This window comes from Silurus meridionalis, chromosome 12 (assembly GCF_014805685.1).
Source record: "Silurus meridionalis isolate SWU-2019-XX chromosome 12, ASM1480568v1, whole genome shotgun sequence".
Lineage (NCBI taxonomy): Eukaryota > Metazoa > Chordata > Actinopteri > Siluriformes > Siluridae > Silurus > Silurus meridionalis.
Window position 1 is genome coordinate 11,393,639 of NC_060895.1, and position 15,821 is coordinate 11,409,459.

The 15,821-nt window shown below is 37.5% G+C and overlaps 2 protein-coding genes and 1 long non-coding RNA gene across 4 annotated transcripts; 2 read left to right on the plus strand and 1 right to left on the minus strand.

Moving 5' to 3' along the window:
- The first annotated feature begins 380 nt into the window (after positions 1 to 380).
- On the plus strand, positions 381 to 4,432 carry crk (v-crk avian sarcoma virus CT10 oncogene homolog). 2 transcript variants are annotated; one of them, XR_006927539.1, is made up of 4 exons: positions 381 to 925; positions 1,696 to 2,267; positions 2,351 to 2,596; positions 4,377 to 4,432. XR_006927539.1 is itself a non-coding variant. In XM_046863142.1 (3 exons), exons 1-3 carry the CDS (start codon positions 706 to 708, stop codon positions 2,486 to 2,488), a joined length of 930 nt encoding a protein of 309 aa, XP_046719098.1. In that variant the 5' UTR covers positions 381 to 705; the 3' UTR covers positions 2,489 to 4,432. The 2 variants fall into 2 exon arrangements, 1 of the variants encoding a protein (XP_046719098.1); XM_046863142.1 differs by having other exon boundaries at positions 2,351 to 4,432.
- Positions 4,433 to 5,559: 1,127 nt separating this feature from the next.
- LOC124394719 lies at positions 5,560 to 6,508 on the minus strand. Its single transcript, XR_006927540.1, has 2 exons — positions 6,371 to 6,508; positions 5,560 to 5,764 (listed from the first exon to the last, which is right to left on the minus strand). It is a non-coding gene; the product is annotated as an uncharacterized LOC124394719 (long non-coding RNA).
- On the plus strand, positions 6,393 to 15,530 carry ywhae1 (tyrosine 3-monooxygenase/tryptophan 5-monooxygenase activation protein, epsilon polypeptide 1). The gene is made up of 6 exons (XM_046863143.1): positions 6,393 to 6,595; positions 8,471 to 8,670; positions 8,757 to 8,863; positions 10,095 to 10,301; positions 10,705 to 10,841; positions 14,413 to 15,530. The coding sequence occupies exons 1-6, from the start codon at positions 6,532 to 6,534 to the stop codon at positions 14,463 to 14,465; spliced, it is 768 nt and encodes a 255-aa protein (XP_046719099.1). The 5' UTR covers positions 6,393 to 6,531; the 3' UTR covers positions 14,466 to 15,530.
- The last annotated feature ends 291 nt before the right edge of the window (positions 15,531 to 15,821 follow it).

Here is a 15,821-nt window from a genome sequence, read left to right on the forward strand (position 1 = left end):
GAGTGCATGTGGAAACATCTAATAGTAATCATTTAGTTCGTATAGACAGACTGACAGCAGATTAAATTGTTGTGGAAAGTTTTCCCAGTGTCGAACGGAAAGAAAGCCTCAGCATGAGTCACGCTTTGCAAATAAAACTACACCCGAATGAATGATCAGTGATGAGTGAGTAATGAAGCGGATGTGCGGGATCTGGTTTGCTCTCCGTATCTACATCTCCCTTTTTAATGACAACGTTATTGTGATGTTCTATACATGTTATTGATAAAAAACGTTTATTTCTGGAAGGTACGGATTTTCTGGAAGGTGTCGAGAGGGAGGTGAGTGTGTGACGTCACATCCGGGAAATCAGGGCAAAGATTGTTTCAGCAGGTCCGCCATTTCAAATATTTGAACTTCCTCGGTGAGAAGTTGCAGTGCAGGTCAGAGGGCCGTCATTCCTCTGCTCCGACTGCGGGAACATTAGGCGCACGGGTCGCTTGTGCACATGTGCGCTGGGGCTGCGACTTTCATTCCGGCCTGGTTGTGAGTAAAGGCGAATGCTGCTGGCTGCTCGGGACGAGCTGAATGGTGGAAAGGCGCTGAAGTTTTTTTGTGTGTAAGTGAGCGAGCGAGTTAGTGTGTGTATGAACTGAGCTGAGCGCGTCTGGCGGATCCGGACACACAGCAGGCCCGGGTGAAAGCCTCGGCTTTTGGGTGGCAGCCATGGCCGGACACTTCGACGCGGAGGACCGGGGTAGCTGGTACTGGGGCAGACTTAGCCGACAAGAAGCCGTGTCCCTGCTCCAGGGACAGAGACATGGTGTGTTTTTAGTGCGGGACTCCATCACCAGCCCCGGAGACTATGTGCTGTCTGTGTCCGAAAACTCGAAAGTCTCTCATTATATCATCAACAGCATCAGCAACAGCCGGCAGTCCGCTCCGGGTGAGACCCTGTGCTAATGGCTACCATTACACACTGACTAGCGCTAGCGTTTTTTTTTTTAAACAATGCACTTATTTTAAGTGTCCTTTTTTAATATCCATACCAGTTTTATCCAAATTAAATAGCTTCTAAACGATAATAAACGGAGTATTCATAAATCTGGCTCATTAGCCTGGCTAGCTTATGTTAGTTAGCCGCATGCTAACGCTGCCTGCAGTTAGCAACTAACGTTAATTGACGTAATGCAAATTTTTTTTTAGAAGATTAATCCGTGTACATGTTAGTCGAGTGAAGTGCTAGTGTTTTGGAGTGATAAATGACAAATCAAGTTGAAAATAATTAGTTAGAATCCCTAAAGCTTTGCTAGGTAGCAAAGGATTGCTACCTCGTCCAATTCCATGGGCATGCAATGCAGTAGATTAGCAATTCTCCTGTTTAGACGTGACCTGAGGTATCAGTGTAATTTTGTCTTCTACGCATTGTTAAGGAATCTCTCTATTATTAACACGTACATTTTTGTTGCAAGTAAAACGTTTAAGCCTTTGAGATTGACAAGTTTAAAATGATTGATTTCAGTGCAACCCAAGTCCCATTAAAGATATCAAAATGGCTAAACAGAATGCAGGTCCTCCATTTCTTACATATTTTATATAAGTATTTTTGCATATAGATGCTAAGCATAATTACCTCGGTCTCCCTTTGATTCAGAACAGTGTGGACATTTCTATGAATTTGCAATGTGTTCACTCTGCATTGTGTAATCTCTCCAGGCCTAGCTACATCTCGCTTTCGTATTGGAGACCAGGAATTTGACGCACTACCTGCCCTGCTGGAGTTTTATAAGATACACTACCTGGACACCACCACTTTGATCGAGCCCATCAACAAAGCCAAGTACTCTGGAATTGGTGTTGCTAGCACAGGGCCAGGAGGGGTCCCTCAGAGGCTTGAAGAGGAATTTGTCCGTGCGCTGTTCGACTTCCCTGGCAACGATGATGAGGACCTGCCCTTTCGAAAGGGTGACGTCCTGCGAGTTTTGGAAAAGCCTGAAGAGCAGTGGTGGAACGCGCAAAATTCGGAAGGCCGCGTGGGTATGATTCCTGTACCGTATGTGGAGAAATTCCGACCAGCTTCTCCCACGTCAGGAACCATGTGCGGTGGAGGAATGGGCCCTGTTGGGAATTCAGATGGCCACAATTCCCAATCCACTCCTCTGCATGGTGAGCCAGGCCCGTACGCCCAGCCCTCATCTTTACCCAACCTGCAAAACGGGCCTGTGTTGGCCAGAGCGGTTCAGAAAAGAGTTCCCAATGCCTATGATAAGACAGCTTTGGCTTTAGAGGTAAATAATAACTGAAGCTTGAACTTGGTTGTTTTTGTTCTTTATTATGTGGTTGTATATTGATGTTTTGTCCCCTGCTTTAGGTCGGCGACTTGGTAGCAGTGACGAAGATCAACGTGAATGGGCAATGGGAGGGCGAGTGCAGGGGAAAGAGAGGCCATTTTCCCTTCACGCATGTGCGCTTACTGGATCAGCACAACCCTGATGACGATCCGAGCTGAGATTAGAGACTGGTGTTCCTATACAGCCCTTAAATGCACACACCCTCTCCTCTCACACCTCATAACTGACATGCCCAGCAGTAGCCTCTTCTACTAGATCATTTTCCTGTATGTTCATTCATTCTGTGCCATCATGTCATTCATGCCAATAGATACAGCCATTTACTGACTACATCTTATGCAACGATTGAAGTTAATCGTTCACTAGACACTAAACACCATGGACATTACTATAGTTTACCATACATGGAATGTCGGTGTGAATATTGCCTATTTAAAAAGGGGGGGGGGACACATATGTCTGCTTGGACTCGATATTTAAGCAGTTTTGGTGTTGCTATAAGGGACTGTTGCTCTGCGTTTGAGTAGCATACACTACTCGTACTGATTTGCTAAAAGCCGGCTGCATTGAAGGGGATTTTTTTTGGAGCCTTCATCACACTACAATTAATCTACCATGTGATTATGTACAAGTCTGAGAGAAAAATGCTGATCATTCACATATTGTTTACTATTACATGCTTAATTTGTATTACTTTTAAGCATTCTTTTGTGCACACAAGTATTTTTGTGTTTTGTATTTAGTTAAACTGTCCCTTTCTTATCGATCACTACAGGGGAGGGTATCTGGACCTTGGACACTTTATTTAGAAGTTACAAATCAGTTTGGCTTAGGGGAAAAAGCACAAGGTCATGTGATTGAACTTGTGTGTCTGTTAAAAGAAGTAGTACTCGTATAAAACAGTTTTTCCGCTACCCCGCTAAAACGTCATACGAAGATGCAACCAATTTTATCACTGATATACACAGAGTTTGTATGTGTCACTGTGTGTAAAATGTAAATGCCTCAAACACTACTCTCTAGAAGTGTATAGGACACTACAGTAGCCTTTATCTATGATTGTTTTATGTATCTGTAAGCCAGCTGAGTGTCCGTTTAACCGTACAGCAGTATTTGCAATCACACATCACTGCTTCATAGTGCCAATGTTATCACTTATTATATATAACAATAATAGTTCGTTTAACCAGCTGTTTGCCTTTTTTTGCAGAAGCTCAGAATTACTAAAGCAAATTATCTTTAATATAGCTTCATAAACCATGGATAAAAGTGTACAAGAATTGTAATGAGCCCTCTTGAATTTTTAAACAATGTATTACACTTACTGTAACTGCTTATCACTTTAAAAAATTATCTAATGAGCAAATGAGTACTGATTTTAAGGTCATTAGAAAAAAACACTATGGGTATGATTATTGTTAGCGATTCTTTGAATGATCTGCAATATGTTTAATCGTTTGAACAGGGACAATCACCTGATAAATTTCTCCCTCTGTTATATCTAAAATGTGAATTTTGGGAATGAAGAAATAAGTCAAATGTATACATGTCACATTAATGAAGGATTGTTTGAGCTTTAGTGTGAAATGCAAGTAAGACAAGTATTCAGCAATGGAGCATCAAATAGTATTTTAATCTCACAAGGTCCTGTTGCTAAAGTTCTCTGGTGAAATTGAATTCTGCACATTTAAGTCATAAAATATCAGGTGTTCACATCCAAGAGAAACTTAAACCAAACCCAGTTTTGCAGGCTGTTTGGTAGTTTTCTCGTACACACTACAAGAGATGACCTTCCAACGATTTTATTATTTCTGTCATAAACTATATAATATGAAGTTCAGACTTATAATTCTTTATGCACCTAAAAGAAGCGTGCTATATCCAAGTTGGTTAAGAATTGCCCCAGATGTTTTTGTACTTAAAAGTATTATTTTTATTGCCTTTAGGTGAATTGACTTATTTACTTGTGACTTTAATCTATGTTCATCTAAGTCCTTCATAAAAACATCTAAATGTGTTTTTTTTTGTTTTGTTTTTTGAGATCAGCCTGTTCCTGTACATGAAATGAAGATAACCCCCAATAGTAAACTATTTAAACCCCATTCTTTTGACTGTGTAGGTAATTTTATGAAGCATACATGACTGAAATACATATTTACTGTTACATATTTGCTGAAATGTTCTTTAGCTATATCTATATTTAGAATATCTTTATATAAAACCTTCAAGCAAATATTGTATTTGCTTTACCTTTAGTTACTGGATCTTGTGTTGTGAACACTTTAGGAATGTACATTGAGCATTTTTTAGAAATGATACTAGTAACACTGGGTATGCCCTTCTTCTGCACCACTGAAGACCACTGTTCATAGAACCAATTTAAGATCATTTGCTTTGTGACTGATCAATAACATGCTGGGAATTTCCATTTAAAAATGGGTAAATAATGGCGATGAATAGATGCATATAGTTGACAATACTACTCTAAAAGAGTCTGTGGAATTCAAGCTGTGATTGGGTTCATTCTCTCATTCTCTCAATCATGTTTGCATGATTTATGCGTTGCACTGCTGCCATATGATTTGGCTGATTATAAAATTGCATGAATGTGTAAATGTATAGGTGAATATTGGTGTTCCTGTTAAAATGCTCAATGTGATTGGAATTTAATGGCCACTTTGTATCTCAGTGTACATTTGCATCACTTTATCATGGAGAACTGGCTTTCTAACTTCCTCACTGACAATAACTAGGTGAATTAACAATGCTGAATTCATTAGTGTGAGATAACTAGTACTGATTCATGTAGCTGAAATCATTTAGCTCAACTTAATTTATATTGGTGAATAAGAAGTTGGCATGGGTAATAATAGCAGCCTTAGTGTTGGGTTACATATTTTATATACAAATCAAGAGAGAAATAAGAAAAGCATAGACAGTGCAACTGCTCATACTCCAGTGCAATGCCATCAATCTGTGACTAAAAAAGCAGCACTGTTTAAAAAGTAGAATGAAATTGTGACATGAGGTAAATGATTAATATAATCAAATACCAGTATTAATTATTAATAATGGTGCAGGTGTCCATTTCAATCATTAATGTTGTAAAGAGCCTGAGCTATTTTTTTTAAAGCCCTAGAAATACTCTAGGAGCATCTCTTTTTCTTCTTCTCCTTCCACCTATTTGTAACCTATTTCTATATAAGTACCATGAAAATGAGAACCTTCCTAAAATTTGTTTGCTTTTATTTTTATTTTATTGAGGGACTCATTTACAGTAAATGCTGTTAATACACCCGAGTGACACACCGGTCCAGGTCCAGGCCGAGGGCACCATGCACATACACACTTACACACACATTTACACCAGGGGTCACTTAATCCCATCCATCAAGTGGCATGTTTTTGAGAGGTGGGAAGAAACATGGAGAACCCTGAGGGAATGGAGTACGAAAATAAAAATCACTGTTCGTGTTAAACATGAATCACAACCCGCTAATATATAATTTATTATTATTATAATTATTATAATTATTAAACATAAATCACAACCCACTAATCTATAATTAATTATTATTATTAATAATAATCAGTTTAACTGGATCAGACAGGATTAATCCAAAGGTCAGTGAACAATTCAGGAATAAATGCTATAAAATGTCAATAATTAATTTCCCAGTTAAGAAGTCTCTGGACCCCTAATGTCCCTGCAGTGCAGATTAGACAGAAAATTCTAACATTAATGTTTTATATATTTACAAGTTTACTCTAATGTATATCTTTTTATAAAAAATATTTATAATAAATATTAAAATCTCATTCTTTTGAGTCCACTATTGTTCATGAACACGAGAATGTGAGATCACAATAAATCACAACAATAAAAAAAAATACTAATTTGTTTATAATTAAATCAATATATATCCCCGCTTTAATGATAAATAACAATTTATAAACATAATTTTAATATTAATGTTAATAGTAAAAGGTTGAAGGATAAAGTAAGGATTATGGTTGGTCGCTGCTGTTGTCCAAAATACCCGGATGAGAGCCTCCGCCATTTTTCCTCCAGTTTGACCGGCGGTCGCGCTTCAGTATCATTCAGGCTGCAGCTGCTGGCTTGCGCGAGGGCCTGCTGCTTAACTCCCACTCCTCTTTTTCCAGTCCGTCGCTGAAGTACACTTGTCGCGCATTTCCCACCATGGCTAACCGGGATGATTTAGTATACCAAGCCAAGCTTGCTGAACAAGCGGAGCGATATGACGGTAAGATGAATTTGAAAGGAGTGTAGTCAGCCCCGTTACCCCCTTCCCTTACACCGCCTGCTAGCTTGTCGGGCGCAGTGCTTTCTAGCTAGCCGTAGCTAGCATGGTAGCTCGTTTTAGCGACCTAGCTTATGCAGCAGTTGTGAGCGCTTAGTTGGGACTAGTTAGTGGGTGGTATAAATATGTGTAGTTAGCCTGCTTGTGGGTTGTGGAACGAGAATAGGGGTCTGGTGAACAAAAAATACTTGGCTCATCAGAATACGATGAGGGATGGAATGAAGATGGAGACGTTAGTGGAGCAGACAAAATGGCGGATAGTTATTGGGCGAGGCGAGCTGTTGCTAGCCAAGACGGGGGAGTAACAGACCTCTACACCCCACCTGACACCGACACATTTAATTATAGGCTGCAGTAATCGTGATTATACAAATCGGCTGGTTTACTTTTTGAAGACATCTCGGTTGTCAACACAATACTGGCGTCCGAACGTTCTTTTCATTTCACTAAGTAAAGGTTAAAGCATGCAGTCACCCCAGCAGCAGACTGAGCTCGTGTTGTGTGTGACTGCTGCATGTCGACGACGCTTTCTTCTTAGCGTGGTACATGACAATGAGCAGGTGAATTCAACTGACTGATAGATGAAACACATACAGTGATCTGTCGTTTAATTTATTTCCGATAAAAAGGCTAAACTGTTAATAATGAGAACCGGTTATTCAGTCAAATCTGGCTCTGTGAAGCCGTGGTCAGGATATTCACACGCACAAAACGTAGGACTGTAAATCAAAACGGGTCCTTAAGAGCTTTTGGGCATCTGTCATTTAGTGTAACGGACACCGATAGGACTGCACAAATAAAAATAGTATTCGATCTTTTCTGTGATTAATTTTTTTGATGACTCATCCTGAACTTGACTTGTGCTCCTCCAATGAAATGATGTCAGGAATGTATAAGTCCCGCCTCCTGGGGTGGGTCTTGTTTTACAGCAGCAAGCATTGTTTGTCTGTGATTTTCTGAATATTTCCTTTTTATTTTTTTATTTTTTATACTTGATCTCTTTGCCTTAGTGAAGGAAAACGATGGTTGGAGTTCAAGATGGAGCAATCTCTGCAATTTAGCTATGTGAGAGAAACATTATAGATGAGTTTTTTTTTTTTTTACCAAGGTTTCTGCTGTTTAGTGGCAGGATGTCTTTTTCTGCCATGCGCTCATCACAAACACACATTCTGTCTTTGTACACATTCAGGGGTTTTCCATCATCTGTTATTCAAATGTCAGATTACTCCAGTTGATGACTCTTCATTACATTTGTGCTGCTGACAGTTGAATTTGGCATGGCATCATTTACATTGCATCTATTCCTTGGTAAAGTGTGTAAGTGGAGAAATGCTCCAGTGTGTGTGGGGGTGTATGTCTCATTAATCGCGTAACTATTTTTTAATGCGCTAGTTCACTAAGGTACTACCAGGCTATGTTTAAACTGGGTGTGGCATATCCTGAATAGTGTTCACTGTTGTGTAGATCAGTCAAATCTTTGAAAATATGTCCACATTTATGGGGACTTACAAATGTTCACAGCATTAAATCCAAACATTCGTGCTTAAAAACTACTGTTGTTTTACTATTGTTTTGTTCTAGAAAAAAAATATATTTTAAGTTTAAGCATACCATCTGATTATTGTATTTGTTTACAGATAAAGGTATTTAAATAGTCTTAATATTTGTGTCTCTGTCTCGTAATGTGTACCCCATGTGGCTCAGTGATGAATGAATGTTCGAGAGAGAGATATTATTAAATACCACTGGTAAAAGATCACTTTATTAAATTATTTTTTTTTTAATAAATTTATTTTATATATTTTTTTCTTTATTTAGAAATGGTGGAGTCCATGAAGAAAGTGGCTGGGATGGATGTCGAGCTCACAGTCGAGGAGAGAAATCTGCTGTCGGTGGCCTACAAGAATGTCATTGGAGCAAGAAGAGCATCCTGGCGGATAATCAGCAGCATTGAGCAGAAAGAAGAAAACAAGGGTGGAGAGGACAAATTGAAGATGATCCGGGAGTACAGGCAAACAGTAAGGCTTTATAATCCAGTTAATCAAATCGCAAAGCAATTTTCAGTTTGGGTCTGTCTCATTCGCAATGGTTTTTCCATATTCAGGTTGAGACGGAGCTGAAATCAATTTGCAACGACATCCTTGATGTGCTGGACAAGCACCTTATTCCAGCTGCTAATTCAGGAGAGTCTAAGGTGTTCTACTACAAAATGTATGTATATCTTGTTGTTGTTGGGGTTTTTTTAGTGTTGTACTGTGCAAATGTTTTAGGAAGGTGTTAAAAAAGATACTGTAAAGCTTTAAGAAAAATAGCTGTTTATTTTATTAGTTTATTTTTTTAGCATTTAACAAAATGGAAAATAAATGAACAGAAGAGAAATCCAAATTAAATCAGTATTTGGTGTGTACACCCTTTACTTACAAAACAGCATCAGTTATTCTAGGTTCATGTGCACACAGTTTTTGAAGGAACCAGCAGGTAGGTTGCTCCAAACATCTAGGAGAACTAATCACAGATCTTCTGTGATTGTAGGCTGCTTCAAATTCTTCTCTTTTCATGTAATCCCAGAGAGACTCGATAATGTTGAGATCAGGGCTCTGTGGGGTCCAAAACCAACACTTCCCTGAAAAAGGACATTGACAATGTTTTGGGCTGTTGTCCTGATGCAGAATTAATTTGGGCCCAAACAGATGCTTCCCTGATGGTGCATGATGGATAAGTATCTGTCTGTATTTCTCATCATTAAGGGCATAATTAAAGCTGACCAAATCTTCAACTTCATTTGCAGTAATGTAGCCCCAAACTTTCCACCATGCTTTCCACCATGCTTCACTGTTTCCTGCAGACACGTGTTATTCAACTTTCTGTTCCAGACTTCTTAAGAAAGCAGATGGGTGTAGCTGGGTCGCACTGGTTTCTTTGTGCTCAGTGCTCAGTTTCACCATGGTGTATGACCTGTAATCAAACTGTCTTTCTTAACTTTTGCTTGGAAGCAGAGTTTGGCTATTCCTCACCCAGCCTTCTGCACTGCTTTCTGTTTTAGTTAATGATTGTGTTTCAAATTAATGATCATTGGCACCTGCCTGATATAAACAGTTAATCGTATGCCTGACTGATCCTGCAAAATCCCTGACTATGTGCAAGTGTACAAAGTGTCCAGAAGTAATAATTCTGAAAAAAGGCCAAAGGGTGGTCACATCAAATATTGGTTTAATTGAAAGAAAAAAAAATCATCTTGTTTACTTTGCATTTGGTAAATCAAAATTAAGTGCAACATTCAACATGTAAACATTTAAACTATTTATATTCACATGAAGCATTGTGTTTTGAAGTTCTGGTAGATTCATGGTGGGAAAATGTACTAAGTACCCGAGATTAAAGTGACTAGCTGTGTGTATGAATGAACTAACCAGATATTTTGGTTGCGTTTCTGATTTCACAGGAAGGGTGACTACCACAGGTATCTCGCTGAGTTTGCCACAGGCAACGACAGGAAGGAGGCTGCAGAAAACAGTTTGGTTGCTTACAAAGCTGCTAGTGATATTGCAATGACAGACCTTCAACCTACACACCCCATTCGTTTGGGTCTCGCTTTGAACTTCTCCGTATTCTACTATGAAATCCTCAACTCTCCTGACCGTGCTTGCAGGTTTGTGTAATGCAGAAACAGCCTACAGTTTGCTTTCACTGTATGTATGTATGTGTGTATATATATATATATATATATATATATATATATATATATATATATATATATATATATATATACATATTTTTTAAAATTGTATTTATATATATATTTTGGAGCTTTACTATGGCTCACCAAACAGAGATGAACTGTGAGCTCACTCCTTTAAGACTCATTAAAGAGGAAGCCCATTTTGGCTTTTGCTATCTTGGGTTTGCACGTTGAGCGCTGGTGAATTAGCAGTGACTAATGTTGGGAGAACCTCCGGATGAAATGTCAGCTCTGTGCCTAATGTCTTGCCGCCTTTTTTATTTGCCCCTGAACTACAACGGTGTGATGTGATTATTATAATTATTGGTTTTAGGTTGGCAAAGGCAGCATTTGATGATGCTATTGCTGAGCTTGACACATTGAGTGAAGAAAGCTACAAGGACTCCACACTCATCATGCAGTTGTTACGTGATAATCTCACACTATGGACTTCAGATATGCAGGGAGATGGTAAGTCACTTAGCATACATCACACAACTGTTCTCAAAATAGGGGGGCTGCCATAAACATTAATAGAAGTCTGATATAATATACATGCACTGTATGGCCAAATTTTGGACACCTGACCATTATATCATATGTTCTTGTTAAACATCCTGTTACAAAGATAGTCCTTTTGCTGGGAAAGCGTTCTGTTAAATTTTGAAGCTTGGCTGTGGGGGATCATTTAGCCACTAAGGTATGTATGGCCATAGCTGTTGAAGCCAAAGGTGTTCAGGTCAGAGTTTTGTGCAGGCAATTTGAGTGTTTCCACTACAACCTCAGCAAACCATGTTTGCCTTTGTGCGCAGCAGCAATCATACTGGTACGGGTTTGGGTTTCTTAGTGTGAAGTACAACATATAATGAGTTCCTGAGCAATTGTGTGCTTTTAGCTTTGTGTGACTGTCAGGTTTCACTGGTGTTTGGTCATACAGTGTAATCTATACAAATTACATATTACCCCTTTAATAAAAAATGTGAAAGATTTTCATGCATGTGTGTGCATTATGTGCATCTATAACTAGAATATTACCGTTTAATACTTTTCTTTTAATAAAGAGTATCAAGTTGTCACTTAAATTAACATAAAAATTTTTATGTAATAAATGCCCCTCCCCCCACCTGCATAAATTTATCCAGTTATTACTTTACCGTTGCTACTGCCTAGCCACAAACATATGATCGATTTATATTCACGTTTACTTTGTAGCAGGTGTAGGTACGGCTGTTGAATCTGAATGGGTGCTGCATTTTTTTTTTGTAAGCAGTGAGTAAGTAATAATTATGGCTTATAGTACATTATGTCCAGAGATGGGGCACGACGTGCTGCTTGGTTAAATGGCTATAGGGATCTCATGTGCAGGTTAATTAATGCATTGTAACTAGTTAAAAATGAACTAGTTTCCACTTTGCTTCCACCAGAAAATATGTACTATTTATAATTATGTAGTGCTTACTTTTCATGAGCCTGGTGAATTTTTCTTTTAATTAAAAATAAATTATAAAACAAATTTGAAATGCATTTCAGCAATAAATTAGAACCTAAAATGAGGTTGATATGAGACTGGTGCTAAACTTTGAAGTCTGTGTTTAGCAGCTTATTGTGCAGAATGTTTTGTCCTCCTTTTAACTATTTGCTTCCCCCCTCATTTTTACTGTTTAGATTCCTAAAGGGTTTTAAGTTAATTGCCCGCAATCTGTATTTGTAAGTGAGCCCATTTCTTGTTTTGTTGTTTTGCCACTCATATTGCCACTCACTCACCTTTACTCTAAGGTTTGCTATGGCCAGAAATCTACTAGTGTGTATCAAGCATGTCTTGACATTAACTCTTTTTTTTTTTAATTATTATTATTCTTTTTAATTGGACATCAGGGTAAGAGAAAATTTGCAGCTATGGAGAAATTGTCATGGAATTTGTAAGCAGGAGGTGTGATGTTAAATTATTTGCTTGCGTAATTGTAAATACTCACCAGACGGCATCTGGTAATGTCACTTTAAGCAGTGAACTAAAACCTTTGTAGCTGTATATGGGGGGAAAAAAAACGTAAGAGCTGATTATTTTATAAATATAATTTTATTATTTAGATTTTAGCTCATTATTAAAATCCTTAGGGTTTGGAATTATTGTGGTTTCGATTCATTTATTAAGCTCAATCTGAGCAGTCAGATTTTGAACAATGAACATTTATTCATGGATTTCCTGAGCTTGAAGATGCTGTGTAAGAACCATGCTGGTTTGTGCAAATACACAAAACCTTTACCACATAACAGTCTAAAATGTCAATATTGTTTATTAACTAAGAACTAAGACTTAATTCATTTCACACTTAAGATATTTTTTTTGTTGGCACATTTGTTTTCTGATCTGAAATTTTGATCTGACATTCAACTTTTATATCTGATGACTGACATTAAAATATTATTAAATAATTGTAAATAGTACTCGTTTGTGCTGTTTAGGGCTGTAACGATTCCTTGAGCAAATTAAGTAATTCAATTCCAAAAATTAATTGAGGCAAATTAATTTGCCTCGATGCTTCGTTTAGTCCATTTAACTAAACACGTAGCACTGTGTTTCCTACAACCCCTTTATTCCTGACGCACCACCTGCTAAACTCTGGAGCGCTCTGGACAGTTAAATACAGAAGACGCTACAAGAGAAAAAAGGAGGAACAGAAAGAAAACAGCGAGGTGTGAGGAGAAGATTTAGGCCAAAGAAAACACCAGAAAGTTTCCAAAGTTTGGGATGATTTCAAACGAATGCATAAAGGAAGCACAGCACAGTACAGTGCACTTACCATTTTTTAAAAAGTAATTTGAAATTAATTATTTTTTTATTTTGATTTATATGCAGTGAGGTCAAAAAGTCCCTCTACAGTGGCCGCGTAGAGCAGGTAGTGGAGCACGTTTTTAAAGCTGGCGATAAATACATGGATTTAGTGTGTGGAAAATTTCAAAGCAGCTTTTCCGGAGACAAGAAAACCACATTAGGATACTGAGTTTTAATAAATAAATACGAGTGAGAATAATTGAGTTTCATTAAACGAAGGGTTTCCCAAACTTAATTTGCACAGCCACTGCAGAGGGACTTTTTGAACGCAACTTTTTGTATTTTGATGTAATATGGCTATTAAATACACTAAATGGGTTTAGTTTTCACCAATAAAAATGTTTTATTTTTATTTTTTAATTAATTGACTTCATTTTAAGAGACCTGTTTTATTTTCTCTTTTATTTAGTATTACTCTTTTAATAAAGAAAAATAATTAATAAAGAATTAATCTATTACTCGATTAATTGTAGGAATAATCTTTTAGAATACATGATTACTAAAATAATCGATAGCAGCAGCCCTGGTGCTGTGAGCCCATATGAAATGGGATAAAGTGCTTTCTCAGATTCCCACTGTACACGGCAGTGTAGGTCAGTGTTCTACGGTGTAGGCTGAACGCTCTTTATTTATCTTACTGTCACACATGGCTTTGTCTGTTAGCAGGTTAAGATATAAATTTTTTAAGAATGGTTATCACTTACTGTGACTCACATGACTTAGATCTTGCATGAGAACTTTTAAAGCATGGTCTGAAATTTACAGCAGCGATTTAATCGTCTGCTTATCTCTATACATGATGTACATCCATGTCCACTTGGGTGTCAGTGTCCTGCAAATATAGTGATATGTGATATTTAGCTCAGGACTTACACCCACAGCTGCTGTGCTGTTTTATATGGAGTGTGCAATGGGTGTACAGTTAACAACCTGTAAAAGAAAATGTTTTCCAGCAACCTTTTGATTTTACCATTCGGCTTTATACAATTATAATCTTAATAATAAATATGCAATGAATTGTGCACATTTTTGATTGAGTACTGCTCCCCTATCCACACTTGTTAATGATTTATTTCACCTTGTTGCATGCGTATTCCACTAGAAGTGCTTTGGTGTTGGATGAATAATTGGTGCATGTTGTGTGTTGGTGCTGCCATGACAGAATCTTAAAGAAGAAATTGCTGATGTATTTATTGTTTTATTTTGCAGGTGAGGAACAGAATAAAGAGGCGCTGCAAGATGTGGAGGATGAGAACCAGTGAAACATCACAGCCAATATGAGACTCCAGCCCACTCGCCCCCTTCCCAAAGCCCACTCATAAAGGTGGCCACCAAGCCCAACCTCAAGAATGACGCGCAACAGCTTGATGCCTCCGTTTTTGGTGTTTTTGTTTTTTTTGTTTTGTTTTTTCCTCTGTTTTATTTTTAATATCCATTATTTTTTATTATTCTTTAATTGAAACAAAAAACCACTTCCAAAACCGACATCAACTGTAATTTCTGATGGGCAGAGCTTAGACATTTTTGGATTTTTTTTTTTTTTTTTTTTGTGTGTGTCCTGGTACAATGTTCCTTTTTCTTTCTTTCTTTTTTTTTTTTTTTTTTTTTTAAGTTTATTTTCATTGTTCCTCAACATTTTATCAGTTGCTGGATATATTTGAGTTTTTTCTTTCATAATGTAAGTGCAAAATTAACTTTTATTACTATTACTGATATGTCTACTATTAGGCTATTAGTTGTTGGAGCTGTAATATTTGTGTTAGTGCAATTATGAAATGCAGTTAAAATGATTAAACCTTGGAAAGGGCAAGTCAAAAATAAAGTGCTCTTTTTTTTGTCAATTTAGATCTTCAGAGCAAGTTTGCAAGTTTCTTTATCCATGTGGAGCAAAATGCTTAACATCACAAAGTAGGAGTTACGTAGTGATACTTAGCAGTGGTGCGGACTGTAATTTGTGCTAAAATACTGTATTATGCACATAGGCTGATGGTGGATGGATAGTTGCAGCTCTAAAAATTGAAGGAGCCTTGTTGCTTTTAGAACTAAAAATGCAGGTCTCCATTGGCTGTTTTGAAAATATTAAAAAGCACTAATAAAGTTGATTTTAAGCTCTCACAAGTATATGAAATATATTTCCCTTCTTCCCCCAAATTTATATATTGCCTACTATTTCCTCTGTATTTTTGTTCATATTTAATTTGATTCTAATTTGTACTACTACTGGAAATTTGACTGGAGCCACAGACAAAGAAATCTGTATTATTGTTCTTATAGAGAAACAGCATGGAATTAACATTGGAGTTAAAATAAAACTGCCTCAAATAAAACCTTCTGTGATTTTAATTTTGCATGATATAAATAATAACCATGCTGGTTAAATGGGAAACTTCATTAAATGGTCGAATGGACACACAAAACTGTTTTTATGTTTCGTCCAGAATGGGGCACAATTACAAAACCACAGACAACTGCAGCTGAGAGGTTTTTGTGGGTTTCTGGTGTTTTTATTTTTACCGTTTCAAGGAGCTATAAAAGGTTGACAGGATGGCGATCAAACTTGTGCAACATGGTTAATTATACTCGAGTGATAATCAGTTTGTGTGGTTTGTTTTGCGTTT

What these genes read in the sequence shown, in the direction of transcription:
- crk (XM_046863142.1), top strand. Translation starts at nt 706, where the DNA reads ATGGCCGGACACTTCGACGCGGAGGACCGGGGTAGCTGGTACTGGGGC. An exon ending in CAGCCGGCAGTCCGCTCCGG is followed by an intron (nt 926 to 1,695) that starts GTGAGACCCTGT and finishes TAATCTCTCCAG; the next exon opens with GCCTAGCTACATCTCGCTTT. An exon ending in AGACAGCTTTGGCTTTAGAG is followed by an intron (nt 2,268 to 2,350) that starts GTAAATAATAAC and finishes CCCCTGCTTTAG; the next exon opens with GTCGGCGACTTGGTAGCAGT.
- ywhae1 (XM_046863143.1), top strand. Translation starts at nt 6,532, where the DNA reads ATGGCTAACCGGGATGATTTAGTATACCAAGCCAAGCTTGCTGAACAA. An exon ending in TCCGGGAGTACAGGCAAACA is followed by an intron (nt 8,671 to 8,756) that starts GTAAGGCTTTAT and finishes TTCCATATTCAG; the next exon opens with GTTGAGACGGAGCTGAAATC. An exon ending in AAGGTGTTCTACTACAAAAT is followed by an intron (nt 8,864 to 10,094) that starts GTATGTATATCT and finishes CTGATTTCACAG; the next exon opens with GAAGGGTGACTACCACAGGT.